The sequence below is a fragment of the Narcine bancroftii genome, chromosome 13 (genome assembly GCF_036971445.1).
Source record: "Narcine bancroftii isolate sNarBan1 chromosome 13, sNarBan1.hap1, whole genome shotgun sequence".
In the NCBI taxonomy this organism is placed as follows: domain Eukaryota; kingdom Metazoa; phylum Chordata; class Chondrichthyes; order Torpediniformes; family Narcinidae; genus Narcine; species Narcine bancroftii.
Window position 1 is genome coordinate 84,109,476 of NC_091481.1, and position 16,741 is coordinate 84,126,216.

The 16,741-nt window shown below is 48.8% G+C and overlaps 1 protein-coding gene across 2 annotated transcripts in view; it reads left to right on the top strand.

The window, feature by feature from the left end:
• Positions 1–566: 566 nt before the first annotated feature.
• Positions 567–16,741, top strand: part of LOC138747921 (synaptosomal-associated protein 25-like) — a 46,061-nt gene continuing 29,886 nt past the window's right edge. For both annotated transcript variants that reach the window (XM_069907570.1, XM_069907569.1), the window contains exons 1-2: positions 567–671; positions 14,769–14,919. In XM_069907570.1, coding sequence (XP_069763671.1) covers positions 14,848–14,919 — 72 coding nt within the window. In that variant the 5' untranslated portion in view covers positions 567–671; positions 14,769–14,847. The remainder of the gene's footprint in view (positions 672–14,768; positions 14,920–16,741) is intronic.

The window sequence follows — 16,741 nt, forward strand, 5'->3', positions numbered from 1 at the left end:
GCTCGATAGCACGGAGGCGCCAACTCTCAGGTCAAGAATAAACTCCAGAGGGGGGTTAGCCCAGCCTGCCATCCAGGCAGCCTCTATCCTCAAAGACCCCACCACGCCCTCTTAACCATATAACCATTTACGGAGCGGAAAGAGGCCATTCGAGTCAGGAAGGAGATGCAGGAGCCTGAAGACCAGCGCTCAACAGCACAAGGAGGGCTTCTTCCCCGCTGCCATCCGGAATAATCAATGAACCAAAGGCACTGCCTTAATTTTGTGGTGCACCATTATTTTAATTTTATTTGCAGTATAATTTGAGTGCTTGCTACTGCAAATTCACGACTTGGCCCACGGCAAGAGATTCTGATGGTCTCTGCTCCTCTCTCAGAGCCCAGTTCCGCCCGCGGCCGCAGACCAGAGCCGAGCGGCTCCTTTGTCTGAATGGGGCGAGCCGGGGCGGCGGGAGTGGGTCTGGGCGGAGCGCCAATTGGCCAGGGGGCCCTGTCAGTCACAGGGCCGCCGGGCGGTGAGTGCAGCGATCGGGGAAAGTGGGAGGGACCAGAGCAGCCCTCGCCCCGCCGAGGCTTCTTAAAGAGCGATTCCACCTGGAGACGCGTCCAAAAAATATAAAGGCTCGAGTTTGGATTTGACGCAGCGAGAGGGGGGACTGGGAGAGGTGAACGGTGAGTCTTTTATTTAAAGCTTGTAGCCTTGATAAAAAGAATTCTCTCGGGTCGGGGATGGGGAACTGCAGGTCTCTCTGCAAGAAGAAAGCGGGTTGCAAACAGCGCGGGTTATTGCCCCCAGACCCCCCCCCCAACCCCCTCCCCACCCCAGGCGATGGGGGTTCAAATCTCCCAACAGCTTTGACACTTGTCAGGTGAGCGCTGGGGGCTCGTTTTCTTCTGGAGGGCCAGTAGACACGGGGAGGGGGGTGAATGTCTGAGTGCATTCACCTAGCGCCCAGTGCCTTTCCCTGAACCCAGTTCCGGACCCCCCCCCCCCCCCCCCCGGGCGCCGTGAAGTGACAATATGAGTGAACGCCAACCAGTTGGCAGCTTCGACCGCGCTCCCCGTCCCCCTCTCTTACCCAATGATTTTAGTGGGGGGGGGTCCGATCCCCACCCCCCCCCAAATTGGGGCGAAAAGGGAATCGCGACGCTGGAGAAACCCAGTAGGTCGAACAGTGTCCTTCCTCTATGTTGCAAAGGTAAAGAACATCGGACCCGAATGAAGGGCTCCAGCCGCTACGTAAAGGACGCGGTCTGACCTGCTGAGTTTCTCCAGCGTCCTGCTTTTGACTTCAACCAGAGTGTCTGCAAACTTTCCTGTTCTACTCCCTGAACTTCTGAGTGGGGTAAATTGGAGCTGCAGGGGAAAAGGTTCCAATATTGTCACGTTAGAATGTAACTCCGTGGCAGACACGGAGTCTCCACTTTGTCCAGCGCCCCTAACAAGAAATCTACAGCACCTGGCGTCCCCAGGCGGTCTCCCCCCTCCAAGAATCGACCAGACCTGCTGAGCTTCCGAGATCAACCCATCGCCTGCGGGTTCAGGCTATTGGGTCCGGGCAGGTCAGGCAGCGTCGGCAGAGATACATAACCAATGGTCCGGGCTCGAGCCCTTCATCAGCCTGAAACGTTGATTACCTTTGCTACATAAAGGATGCTGTTTGACCTGCTGGGTTTCTCCAGCGTCGTGTTTTTACTTCAGCCACGGGGTCTGCAGACTGTCGTGTTTCACTAGAGTCCGTGGAGAGAACCCTTTATCCTGAAACGTTTGTCTGACCACTTCTATATGTGGATCTGTCTGCCTTTTAGATGTGAAGGATTGAGCCATGAACTGCCCGGAAGGACTATTGTACTACAGTGAGATACGGGGTTCAACAGTGGGGGGTGGAAATCCAGGGAGGGGAGCGGGTGTTTGCTTGGGCAAGGGAAGCACCTGGGGTGAGGAAGCAGCGGGGGCTCACCCACTGTTGGTCTGCTACTGCATGCAACATGCCACCTTCGCACTGGCAACCCACTAAACAGGCGAGTAAATGACCTGGCTGCAGGACCGGGCGAAGCGTTCATACTGGACCATGAATTCCCTGGTTCATGTGGAGATCTAAAGGGGGCTCAACCTTCAGTAGTGACATATTACTTGCAGGGCAGTGAAATCGTAGGGGGGAAAATAAAGCACGTAGGCACGTGGAGAAAAGTGCATACAGTTTAAGCGTGCAATGCATAAAAGACTGGGGAAAATCTACCGTAGTGAGCTTCAGACCGTCTAAACTTGGGACAAGACCACAGACCAGCTTGTCATTATTCCCTAAACAATAGAGAATAACAACTATTTACATAGCATTACATTGTATTTGGTATTAGAAGTAATCTGGAGATGATTTAAAGCACAGCTGTCCGCCCTGTGGCAGGCTCCCCCCCCACCGCCGTCCGCCCTGTGGCAGGCTCCCCCCCCACCGCCGTCCGCCCTGTGGCAGGCTCCCCCCCCACCGCCGTCCGCCCTGTGGCAGGCTCCCCCCCCACCGCCGGCCGCCCTGTGGCTGGCTCCCACCGCCGGCCGCCCTGTGGCTGGCTCCCACCGCCGGCCGCCCTGTGGCTGGCTCCCACCGCCGGCCGCCCTGTGGCTGGCTCCCACCGCCGGCCGCCCTGTGGCTGGCTCCCACCGCCGGCCGCCCTGTGGCTGGCTCCCACCGCCGGCCGCCCTGTGGCTGGCTCCCACCGCCGGCCGCCCTGTGGCTGGCTCCCACCGCCGGCCGCCCTGTGGCTGGCTCCCACCGCCGGCCGCCCTGTGGCTGGCTCCCACCGCCGGCCGCCCTGTGGCTGGCTCCCACCGCCGGCCGCCCTGTGGCTGGCTCCCACCGCCGGCCGCCCTGTGGCTGGCTCCCACCGCCGGCCGCCCTGTGGCTGGCTCCCACCGCCGGCCGCCCTGTGGCTGGCTCCCACCGCCGGCCGCCCTGTGGCTGGCTCCCACCGCCGGCCGCCCTGTGGCTGGCTCCCACCGCCGGCCGCCCTGTGGCTGGCTCCCACCGCCGGCCGCCCTGTGGCTGGCTCCCACCGCCGGCCGCCCTGTGGCTGGCTCCCACCGCCGGCCGCCCTGTGGCTGGCTCCCACCGCCGGCCGCCCTGTGGCTGGCTCCCACCGCCGGCCGCCCTGTGGCTGGCTCCCACCGCCGGCCGCCCTGTGGCTGGCTCCCACCGCCGGCCGCCCTGTGGCTGGCTCCCACCGCCGGCCGCCCTGTGGCTGGCTCCCACCGCCGGCCGCCCTGTGGCTGGCTCCCACCGCCGGCCGCCCTGTGGCTGGCTCCCACCGCCGGCCGCCCTGTGGCTGGCTCCCACCGCCGGCCGCCCTGTGGCTGGCTCCCACCGCCGGCCGCCCTGTGGCTGGCTCCCACCGCCGGCCGCCCCCCCCCCTACCGCCGGCCACCCTGTGGCAGTCTCTTCCCCCCACCCCCACAACTGGCCGCCCCTTATTAATCAGAACACCGGTGGGATAGAGAATACTTAAAGTGGTATGTGAGTGGAAAGAAAAAGGTTGAGAACCACTGCTTTAACCCATCAGGTCATAATAATCATTTAGTTCACTGCATTTGGGGTCTCTATATGAAAAAATTCTCCCCCCCCCCCATGTTCCCCCTAAATTTTTTCCCTTTCACCCTTAATCCATGTTCTCTGGTTTGTCTCTCCCCTAACCTCTATCAATATGTTTCATAATCTTAAATACCTCTATCAAGTCTCTCCTCTATGCTACAGGGAATAAAGTTCAACCTTTCCCTGTCACTCAAGTCCGGACCACATCCTAGTAAATCTCTGCACTCTTTCAATCTTATTAATATCCTTCCGTAATTAGGTGACCAAAACTGCACACAATTCTCCAAATTGGGCCTCACCGATGTCTTAAACACATTTTTAATTTGTAAAAATTATTTTTTTATAAATTTATAAAAAAGAACTTTACTGTGTATGTCCTACCTTGGTTTGCCCTTCAAAAAGGCAACACCTCATACTTGGCGGCATGGTTAGCGTAGCAGCCTGGGGAACGCTATTATAATCCCCCTGGGTTGGAATCCACTGCTGTCTGTAAGGAGTTTGTATGTTCTCCCCATGGATTTCCTCTGGGAGCTCCGGTTTCCTCCCGTCCTTCAAAATGATTGGAGGCTGTAGGGTAATTGGGGTGTTTGGGTGGTACGGGCTCGTGGGCTGGAAGGACCTGTGTGTCTAAATTTCAAATTTATAATTCCACCTGCCAACTTGCAGCATTTTTCCTGATCCCTCTGCAAGCCTCAAAATCCTCCTTCGCTGTCCACTGCACAGCTACATGTTTCTTTGCTCGTGGTTACACGATTCAGCCCAAAACTTACAGCTCCAGGCCTTCAAAAGTAATTTGATTGCAGATGAAGTGCTTTGGTTTCTTTCTGAGGGTCATAAAGAGCCCACTTCCCTGAGCTGCTGCTTTGTGCAGAATGAAATACTGAACGATCTTGCTCAAACTCAGCCCTGCTTAATCAAAGTTGATCGATTCAGTGAAACACAAGTGTAGTTCCACATTCTGACATGGTTTGGCCGTAATTTAAAATGGCTCCCCCAAGGGTATTAGTTGTTTTTTTTTATATATCTTCAACACTAAAGAACCTTTCTACAAAGGTGTTACTGACTAAAAGAGCTACCAGAGGAGACAGAGACTGAGGTTAATTACAAAAGGTGCCATTTTGGCCCATTGAGTTCATGCCACCTCTCTGAGAGGCAAATTAATTGGTGCCATATCTCTGCAGATTGCGTCTCCGAAGTCCCTGAGGGTGCTGGGGCTGAATTTGCATCGGGAGGGGGTGGAGTCCAGACTAATGAGTAGGCGAGTGAGCCTCAAACTGGTCTGCCAGGGATCCTGGAGGTGGGGGGAGGAATGGTGGGCATTTGAATCCAAAGGGTATCAGCGGGTGGTTAATGAGTTGTGAGGCTGTTGGTGGTCGGGAAGAGAAGAATGAATCAGGGTGAGTGTTGTCGGTCAGGAGGGGAGGGTTAATAAGGCAAAAGCTTTTTCTTTCTGAGCTGTAAAACCCTGACTACAAGCAGGTTTCAGAAGTGGCAAAACAGACCGGAATGGCTGGGACGCTTAACCTGTACACTTGTCTACCACTGTTTGCTAATACTTCACTCTTGGTGGTACAAATCCTGCAGTTGAGCGGAGATCACTTCGCTCCGACAAAGGGCGCAGCTAAAAGTTTTCTCCTATCCGTTTAGCTGCTTGCATTACTAATTCTGAGGAATTGTAACTCTGGGACCAGCGACTACCTTCCCCGGCCTCCACACAGACCCCACCGTTTGCCAGGGTGGAGAAAGTATCAGCAGAAATAAGTGAGCGGACTTGTTTCTTTTAAACACGAATTGAACGCAGTGAATAATTCCCTGCTGAATGGAGGCCGGATGCCTGGTCTCGGAACGAGCACATCACGTTACTAAACGCACCATAGACCAAAAGAAAATCACCAAGGCATTTCTGTTCAGTCGGCCGTAAAATTATTGGATGTGTCATCTCCAAGGACAAGTTGGACTAATTGAGATCTAAGATTGCTCTTGCCCCAATTTGCATTTTCCCGTTATTTTGTGCCTTTATTAATAATCCCGTAACACTAAACCAGATCTCTTCCCTCTGGTTAATACAGTGTAATGTGGAGAGTAGAAGGAAAGCTTCCCTTGTGGTTTTTAACTGCTGTTTCTAAGACACAACTTCAGCTCTCTTTTTCCGACATAGCAGGCCACAGGTGCCCGAAATTTCGTGTTGCAATTCAGTAGTGTCTACTTACAAGCTGCATCTTAAATTACAATGCACTTTAAACATGCTTAATTAGACTATGGGCTATTCAGCCCATCGTGTCTGCCCTGCCACTCAATCATGAGCTGATTCATTCTCTACTGCCCAGCCTCCTCCCTATATCCTTTGATGCCCTGGCTAATCAAGAACCTCTCAACCTCTGCCTTAAATACACCCAATGTCCCGGCCTCCACAGCCACCTGTTGTTGCAGATTCCACAGATTCACCTCCCTTTGGCTAAAGAAATTTCTCTGCGTCTCTGTCCTAAGTGGGCACCCTTCAATCCTGAAGCTGTGCCATCTTCTACTAGGGCCAGTGGTTCTCATGGCCCACATGTGGGTCTTTACCAGGTTAAATAAAATACTTTAAATTAGATAAAGATATGTTAAGGAGCTGCCTTTGACTTGAAAATATTGCTCAGTCATTGCCACTAGTGGGGCATGGCTTGTCAGGCTGGAAGCCAGGTGGGCTTTTATTAGACCAATAAAAGTTGAGAACCGCTGTCTGACCTGGACCTTCCCACCATGGGAAACAACCTTTCTACTCCTAATTTGTCCACACCTTTCAACATCAAAATGCTTAATTTTCCTAAATTCCAATGAGTACAGGTCAAGAGCGGTCAAACTATGAAGTGGCTTGAAGTCGTGTGCCATCAGTGAAAGATATTTGGACAGGTCGGGTGAGGGATTGGGAAGGTAATGGGCTAAGTGCAAACTAATGGGGTTCGCCCAGAATACCATCTTGATCGTCAGGGACTAGTGGGGCTGAAGGGCCTGTTGTTTACTAGGTGACTACATGATTCCCCAATGCCAGAGGATGATGGGTTTCCATGGTTGTTTGGAATTGGTTGCTACTTCATGCTTGGAACATTATTTCCTGTAATTAGGCAGAGATAACGTCACTGCACAGAAGGGCGCAGCTGGGGGCAAAAAAAGAGAACCTCCAGATTCCTAACTGTTAGTTGAGAATTTTGAGGAACTGTAGTTCTGTTCGTGGCAGAATTGGGGGGTGGGGGGGAAATGCAATCAGATCAGGCAGGCTCTTACTGAAAGGCCTTTCAGACCCTGATGAACTATCTGGGGAAACGTTAGAAATCGCAGAGATGGAGAAGAAAAAAAAAGAAAATTAGCAATGTCAGTCAGTAGAACTTAACGATTTAAGTCCAGGGAGCAAAATGGAGAATTCTACTCAATGAGTAGTTGCAACCTGGAATAGTGGCCGGGAAATTTATTCTGCGGCGCCCAAACTAAATTCAGCCCGCTCTGAGGGTGGGGGACTTTATTGCAATGAGAACCGTACTGCCTGTGCTGACCGGCTGCATTGCGGTCTGGTTTGGGGGAATACCCCGGAATGTAAAGCTCTGCAAAAGGTAGTGGTCGCAGCCCATGACATCATAGGCAAAACCTTCCCCACCATTGAGAACATTTACAGGGGATGCTGCCGTTGGAGAGCAGCAGCAATGATCAAGGATTCACACCACCCAGTACACGCTCTGTTCTCGCTGCTGCCATCAGGAGAGAGGTGTTGGTGCCACAAGACTCTCACCACCAGGTTCAGGAACAGCTCTTTCCTTCCCCCCACCACCATCAGACTCCTCAACTACAAACTCAATCAGGGACTCATTTAAGGATGCTTACCTTTGCACAATATAGAGTTTTTCTCTCTATATTGCACAGTCAGTTTGTTTACCTTTCTTGATCCATTTTCATGTGTACATTGAGTACAGTTTTTATTGCAAAACCAATTAGTGGTAATTCTGCCATGCCCACAGGAAAAAGGACCTCAGGGTTGTATGTGTTGTCATGTATGTTCTCTGACAATAAATCTGAATCTGTCTCAATTGAGACAGCTAGAGAGATGAGAGGAAATTGAAGGTGGGTAACAGAGGGTTAGAGGTTAGGAAACACACTGGAGAGTGGAGGGATATTCAGTGGTGGGGACATTTTCAGTGGTAGGAGTTGTAGGGTCATGGCCTGGGTTGGGGACATTTTAAGGTGTCAGGATTGTGTGGGTTAGAGTGACGTTGCAGGAGGAAGTTTCTCATGGTTGGGAAGTCGAGAACAAGAGGGCACAACTTTAAAACAGAGGTGTGGAGGAATGTCTTCAGCCAGAGGGTGGTGAACCTATGGAATTTGCTACCACGGGTGACTGTGGAGGCCAGGTCGTTGAGTGTATTTAAGTTCCCCTCTGCAACTGGATCCTTGACTTTTTCATTGGAAAACCGCAGTCAGTATGAATTGGAATCAGTGTCTTATCAACACGGGCACACCCCAAGGATGCGTGCTTAGCCCACTGCTCTACTCATTGTACACCTATGACTCTGTGGCCGGGCACAATTCCAACGCTATCTACAAGTTTGCCGATGACACCACAGTTGTCAGCAGAATCCCAAACGGCGATGAGGAAGCGGACAGGAGGGAGATGGATCAGCTCGTTGAGTGGTGTCACATCCACAACCTTGCGCTCAACGCTAGCAAAATCAGGGAGATGACTGTGGACTTCAGGAGGAAGTCAGGGGAACACGACCCAGTCCTCAGTGAGAAGGGTGGAGAGGGTCAAGAACCTCAAATTCGGGGATGACAACGTCTCCGAGTTTCTGTCCAGGAGCCTCCATGTTGATGCAATCATGAAGAAGGCTCGCCAGTGGCTAGACTTTGTGAGATGTCTGAGGTGGTTCAGTACGTCACCAAAGACACACAGACTTCTACAGGTGGACCGAAGAGGGCTGTATAACTGCTTGGTATGAAGGTGCCAAATCTCAGGACAAGAATCAACTCCAGAAGGGTTGTGAACCCTGCCTGCGACATCACAGGCCCCAGACTTCACTCGACTGAGGACATCGGCATGAGGTGGAGTCTTCAAAAAGCAGCCTCTATCCTTAAAGGCCCCCACCACCCAGGCTCCGCCCTCTTCACTCTGCTACCATCAGGGTAAAGGTACAGGAGCCTAAAGACGAGCACTCAACGGCACAAGGACAGCTTCTTCCCCACTGCCACCAGTTTCCTGAATAATCAATGAACCAAACACACTGCTTTACTTTTCATGCACTAATATTATTTATTATTGTTGTAAGATGGTTATAATATGAATGTTTGCACTGAGACACTGCCGCAAAACACCGAATTTCATGACTTGTTCATGACAGTAAATTCTGATCCATTTTAGTATCTGGATAGTCAGGGTATCAAAGGTTACGGGGAGAAGGTCGGGCAGTGGGGCTGAGTGGGAGAACAGATCAACTCATGGTGGAATGGTTGAGAAGGCTTGATGGGTCGAATAGCTAATATCTTGTAGAGGTTGCAGGGAAGAGTTTTTGCTTTGTGCAGCGGGGCACCAGAGGGATGCAGGAACAGCCACAGGGAACACTGTCTGGTGTCGCGTTTCTAAACCACGGTTGTCCTGGGACAACTCGGGGACGCCCGCTTGTGGGGCATAATTTGCTCTGATTTCCCCAGCAATGTACAGTTCGCGCCTACTGCTGTGTGTGACTGACGTGTGAATCACAGCAAGAGGTGCGAAGCTGCCTGGAGCCACAAGGTGTCTGGAACGTTTCTTAAAGTGACACAAATCAGTGAATGTTGGGCTTCATTCTGGGTCAGGTCGATTTCTATTCTGAGAACATAGAGGAAATGCCCCAGCATTTTTAGGCTCTGAATTGCAAGACCTAAATCCTTGAAATTGGAGATAAACATGGGAAAACTCAACATGCACGGGTCTGGGAGATTAGAGCCCACGAGTGGGAGCAATTGGATGGTTCTATCAAGTTTAGTTTTATTATTGTCTGATTGTACAAGTACAAACTGATGGTCCTCGGTGCAAACAAAAAACATGCAAACACCAGATGTACATCCAGACAAATGCTACGTATGCTTTATATATACAGGTGCTCCCCTACGTACGAGGGTCCAACTTGAGGTTTTTCAAAGTTACGGTTCAAATCTGTACTTTCAATTTCGAATTCCGATCAGTTCCCGCGCTTGTGATTATGCCGTACGCGAATTGAATCCAGCAGTGAATTTTAGTTCAATGCTTCATACATTCTTCATCCCTGGTCTGCTTTCCCAGTGTGGAATAAAGGTATTCAAAATGTAATCATTAAAACAAAAATGGTTGGTGCGGTGTTCTTTTTTTCAACTTTGCTGTAACCCCATCGTAAGTTGAGGAGCCCCTGCATAAATATTGTTTAATAAATAGTAGAGTCATGGAGTTAGACAGTGAGGAGATGTATGTCCAGGATAGATCACTATTAAGAGGACTCTGCAGAGTTATTAAGGGATCCTGTTGCCAGGGTCCGAATGGTCTCCTTCAGTGACTCTCAACTTTTGAATTTTTTCAATTCAAAGTTTAGTGAGAGCTATTCTCGGAGGTTTTTTGAATTGGAACGCTGTGATCTGTTAAAAGATCAGCAACATGGGAGTTGTGTCTGTTGCGAGGGACGAGGATTTAAACTTTAGTGTTGCACGTGAATTGGAGCAACGCTCGGTCTTGCTAAGATTAAATTCTCGGCTGTTAATGCTGTGTTGGTGTGTGGACGAATCTCCATTCAGTCTCCTGCTGGGACTTCGATCAGGGCTGGCTGCATTGGTGGGGGGGTGGGGTTTATTGCAACCGTCCAGATTGCAACTCATCTTTTTTTTTTTTTTTTTTTAATTTTTTTATTTTTCACACCATAAATCACATTAGCCATGATATACACTATTTCTTTTCACACATATACAGTGACTTTTTCTCCCCCCCCCCTTTCCTCCCAAACCACCCCCCCACCCCCCCCTCTCATCCATTTTAGGTATACTATCTAGGTTGCATTAAGCCAGTCAGACAATGTTGTCATTCAACCAAATTACACAAGAAATTCTACTGAGTCCATTCTTTTCTTTCCTTCTCCTTCCATCAACTTAGGTAATGTTTGTCCCCGGTAGGTTTTCGCTATTGTATTTAATGTAAGGCTCCTATACTTGTTCGAATATTTCAATGTTATTTCTTAACCAATATGTTATTTTTTCTAATGGAATACATTTATTCATTTAAATTTGGTAGTTTCTTCCTTTTAATTTGGTTATGTATTCCATTAATATTTAAAGACATATAGTTCAGCGTAGCCCTTTTATATTTTGTTTATCTTCTCTTTCCGTTTTTCCATCATTACCTTTCCTCCTTTTCCATTTCTGTTTTCTTATTTTCAACTCTTTATAAGACAACATTCCTACAACATCTAACATTTTCCTTATTCTCCTATTTCTATCTTATTTATCCCCAATCTCCCCTTCACCTCCTGAGTTGTCCTTTATCCCTTGTCGGACAACCACATCTCCCCTCTCCATTTGGATTTGCGAATCCACTCGCAAGCGTCAACTGATTTTGCAGTGACCGCTATTTCCCCCCACCCCGCCTCCCCCAGAAAAGATTTCACTTTTCATATGTCACAAAGGTCCCTCTTTTAATTCCCTCCTTATTCTCTCTATTCCATTACCTTCCCTTATTAATTCTTGTCTATACTATCCATATTTTCCTCTAAGTACAGATACATTCATGTATGCTCATTGTCTCTATTCACTCTTATACCTCTTTACCTGCATACATATCAATCGTGATCATTTTTACTCTCATTACCCGTCTTCATCCCTCAGTCTATTTTTGTCTTTACCCACATACATATCAGTCGTGATCGTTTTAACTCTCATTACCCGTCTTCCTCCCTCAGTCTATTTTTGTAATTGTTCTGCAAATTTTCGTGCTTCTTCTGGATCCGCGAATAGTCTGTTTTGTTGTCCTGGAATAAATATTTTCAATACCGCTGGATGCTTTAGTATAAATTTATACCCTTTCTTCCATAAAATCGCCTTTGCTGTATTGAACTCTTTTCTCTTCTTTAGGAGTTCAAAACTTATATCTGGATAAATGAAGATTTTTTGCCCTTTATACTCCAGTGGTTTGTTGCCCTCTCTTACTTTTTCCATTGTCTTCTCCAGTACCTTTTCTCTTGTAGTATATCTTAGGAATTTTACTACAATAGATCTTGGTTTTTGTTGTGGTTGTGGTTTAGAGGCCAATACTCTATGTGCCCTTTCTATTTCCATTTCATGCTGTAGTTCTGGACATCCTAGGGTCTTAGGGATCCACTCTTTTATAAACTCCCTCATATTCTTGCCTTCTTCATCTTCCTTAAGGCCCACTATCTTTATGTTATTTCTTCTGTTATGGTTTTCCATTGTATCTATTTTTTGAGCTAGTAGTTCTTGTGTCTCTTTAGTTTTTTTATTAGATTCCTCCAATTTCTTTTTTAAGTCTTCTACCTCCATTTCTGCTGCTACTGCCCGCTCTTCCATCTTGTCCATTTTCTTTCCCATTTCTGTTAAGGTCATCTCCATTTTATTTATTTTCTCTTCTGTGTTGTTTATTCTTTTTCTTAAATCCTTAAATTCCTGTGTTTGCCATTCTCTAAATGATTCCATGTATCCTCTAATAAGAGCAAGTATATCCTTTACCTTGCCTCTCTTTTCTTCTTCTATTTCACCATACTCTTCCTCTTCTTCTTCCTCTGGGTTGGCCATCTGTTGTTTCTTTGATTGCAACTCATCTTCCAGTGCGTTTGCATGGTACTCAGTGGTTGCTTTACCCTCAATTGTTTTTTTTTGGTATATTGAAAATCATTAATTCCTTAATTTCTCTCATTCTCTGCCAAGATTCTTGACTAATCACAGTTTCTAATGTGTTGATTGATTTTTAAATTGGAGCTACAGCACATACCCAGTTATACTCGTGACCAATTAACCGACAATCCCTGTATGTTTTTTGGAGGAAACAAGAGCACCTGGAGGGAACCCACGCAGACATGGGGACCACCGTACAAACGCCTTACAGAGGCAGATCCTAACCTGGGCTGTTTCCTGACGCTGTTCCAGTGTTCTAACCATGGCGAGGTTGTTCCTGTACTACTTCACTGGATTACTGAAAGTTCATGGGGGAGGTGGGGAATTTCATATTATAATAACACAGAAAGAGGCCACTCAGCTCATCAGGGTGATGAGACGCCCCTTTTATTTTTTCCCCCATCCCACTTTTTTCTCCTTCCTCTCCCCCCCTCCCCATTTTTGATCCCACTCGCACGTTCATCAAATCCCCTTTGATTCCTTTCATCAGTTAGCTACGCTAAGGGGTCGTTCACAGTACCACCTACACCTTTCCAGGATGAGGGAAGAAACTGGAGTGTGAGGTGGGAAGCCCACGCAGTCACAGGGAGAACATGCAAACTCTGCATAGACAGCACCCAAAGTCAGGACTGAAACCGGGCCCCAAGAACTGCGGACCCTCTGGATGCTTAAAGTAACCACTGACTAAAGTAACCACTTAAAAACACATGGTAAATGCTGGAGGAACTCAGCCGGTCTCGCAGCGCCCATGGGAGGTAAAGGTAAATTACTGACATTTCAGACTTGAGCCTTTCCTCACAGTGTAAGCACAAAGCAGGCATATATCTAAATAAGATTTGGGGAAAGAATGGGAGGGGGAAGAGTCCAGACCAATGGAACTAAAGGTGTTAATTGGACCCTAGTCGAATCCCGTGTTGTCTGTAAGGATTTGTACATTTTCCCAATGTGGGTTTCCTTCAGGTGGTCTGGTTTCCTCCCTTCCTCCAAATCTTACGGGGTTTTTAGGCTAATTGATGTATTTGGGCGGCATGGGATTGTGAGCTGGAAGGGCCTGTTGTAAGTCTAAATTTTTTTAAAAGTGTTTTCTTTTAAAGGAAGACGGTGGGACTGCCTCCTCCACTTTCCGATCACCCTTTGAGTACAGAATTGTTTTCCTCTCCTCCCTTCTAAATCTCATCTTGCAGAGAAGCTGGGAGGCAGTGAGGAGGACGCAGAAGAGCTTCAGGGGGACATGGACAGGCTAACTGAATGGACAGGAGCATGGCAGGTGGAATATCATGTGGGAAAATGTGAAGTCGGCTACGGTGTGGCGATACAACCACCGGACTGTCTGACTGCTTGCACCTGTCTGCATTCCTACCTGCAGGGGGCAGCCCACTGTACCTGGTGGGAGGTAACCCGGGAGGCCGGCTCCACCTCCTCCCTGCCAATCACCAGCCCCACATAAAGGCTCATCCCGGCCCTTGGGCAGGAGTCGAGTCCCTGGGGGAATACTGTGTGCAAGTTTTAAGCTAATCAAATTGTGGTGCGCTGCAGTGCAAACAAACAAGGTCAAACCACGAAGGCTGTACTACAGGCTTTAATTCACTTAAAACTTGCACACGGTCTCCCTTCTGGCTCGGTGCGCTCTACTCCTGCCCAAGGGCCGGTGTGAGCCATTATATGGGGGCCGGTGATTGACAGGGAGGAGGTGGAGCTGGCCTCCCGGGATACCTCCCGGCAGGTACAGTGGGCTGCCCCTGCAGTAGGGAATGCAGACAGGCCAGTGGTTGTCTCACCACATACAGTTGTTGAGAAAGTAGAGAGGCAGTCTATTTTCTGAAATGGTGATTGAAAGGTTTTGATGGGGCCCTTTAGCAGATGATTGAAATTTATCATTGCAAGTTCAGCAGGTAAACTGGAAGACCTTGGCCTGTATTTCAAGAGGATTTGTGCACAGGATTGAAGGTGTCTTCTTTCTATTATTTTTTAAATGTAGACCTACAGCACGGTTACAGGCCCTACCGGCCCACAAACCTGTACCACCCATTTAACCTCCAATCCCTGGTATGTTTTGAACGGTGGGAGGAAGCTGAAGGTCCTGGGGGGAAACCCACATAGGCACGAGGAGAACGTACAAACCCCTTACAGACTGAACTTGGGTCACTGGCGCTGTAATAGCATTGACCTATTTAGGGGCCAGTAGAGTCTTTAGGGCGCTCAGGGCCCACAGCAACAGAGAGAATGGCCTCTTTCTGAATCCGAGATACAAGTTGTCTGTGTCCGGTAAGCGATCCAGATACAACAGCTATTCTAATGCATACCGTTCTCTGCTCGACAGCTCCTGGGAGGCACCCCTGCAGCCACAGGGCATTCTGTAAGACGTGACGCACTAACACAGTTCAGCCGCTGGGAAGGCCATGGACGGAAACGTGGACATGAGGTCGGAGTTGGAGGAGATGCAACGGTGTGCTGACCAGATCACCGACGAGGTGAGTGATGAATTCGAGACGGGTGTGTTAGCACCTTCTACCAGTAACGACAAAGGAGGTGAAATTGGACATGCTGAGGTTTATTGTCATGTGCACCAAAATTCTCACTTTCTATAGCAGAACCTTGGGACAGAAACTAATCTATGCCAAATTATTATTCTGCCTTGTCTCAGTGACCTGCCCCCAGACCATTCTTGTATGTGTCAATATTTTTCTTAAATGTCAAAATCGAGCCTGCGTTCACCAATTCAACTGCATCTCGTTCAACAATCTCACTATTCTCTGCGCAAAGAATCTCCCCCTAATTATCCCTTTAATTTTTTTTTCCTTTCACTGTGTCTTTCTCTCTTAACCTCAGTGGACACAGGCTGCTTCCATTTACTCTATCCCCACCCATCAAACAAAAACCAATAGTATTACAGGTACTCTCCGACATACGACCGTGTTCCGTCTGGATGACAGGTCATACCTCGGAATGGACGTGTGTCAGAATTTTCCCTACCTGTGATACTGAAGAGTAAAACGATCGATTTCCTTCTGTTCTCTATCTCAGAATCCTTCTCATTAGCCCCATTTCCACTGGCATCCCAGTTCATTGGCCGTGCAGTGTCCCGGGATAGGAAGCCTTTTGTGTTGTTTCCACTGGGACACTAATTGGTTTTCCACTGAACACGCTCACCCCGTGGATTGGAGTGTTTCTACCTTCCACTGGAAACAGGTGGCTTTCTGCTTCCCCTTTTCCACTGGTTTTATCAGTATGCCGGCCCCAGCAAATGCCATGGGTATGAGTAGGGGTAGAGGTGGATAATCCCTGGGGACATTATTTGATGCAGGTGTTTGGACAGTGTTCTTGGGACAGAGTGCTAGTGGAAAAGGGGATATTCTTTCTGTGGCTGTGGACCTTGAGCACCCTACAGACTCTAAAGTCTGTCTGACTGTCAGAACACAACAGAATCGAGGGGAAGGGGGGAAACGTGATACAAGGAGTTTATATGAAATATCTCAACATGATGGCCACCAAGACCAGCTCTTGCGAGAGGTTGACCACCGGCCAACATGGCGGCCACCAAGGCTAGCTCTCACGAAAGACTGGCCACCAGCCAACATGGCGGCCACCATAGATAGACCCGATACTTTTTTTTCCACCTTAATCTCATAAGATTTATTTTTTTATTTAAAAAAAAAACTTTAGTCACCTGTGCGGATGGATGCAAGTCAGGGAGTACCTGTACTTCTTGTTTGCTTCCAGGCAATGAAACTGGGTGACTGGCTGGGGGAAGAACATTACGAGGGTTGTATTACTGTGTGATAGTACAGATCTATCACCAATGTACATAGTGTATATAGTTACTGTATCTAGACTGTGCTGAGAGCTAAGCCACGCCTATTGTCTGGGCCTTAAAGGGTTGTGTCCCTAGCCAGGTCGGATCATTCCGGACTGGTCGGCCACCTGTGAAGAGCTCGGTCTTTTGCTAATAAAAGCCTTGGTTTGGATCAACAAGTCTTTGGTTCTTTCGACGAGCTCTACACTCTGTATGTTGGCTCACCTGCAGTTACATCAAATTAAATGTCTGCCAATGCTCAGGTGCCTCCATGGGCCTGTTCTTCCCCACCCCACCCCACCACGTGGACCTCCTGAAGCATCTTCATTTTCCCAGTCCAGCCCCTTGCCTATTTCTCACCCTCCGTACCTTCAATCAGCTGGACCCCGAGTTCTGGACTTTCATCCTTAAACTCCCGCGTTTCTTTCTGTTATCTATTTTAAAACCTGTTGCTTCAGCTGACCTCTGGGATTGTCCTCAGCAATGCCTGGTGTCAAACG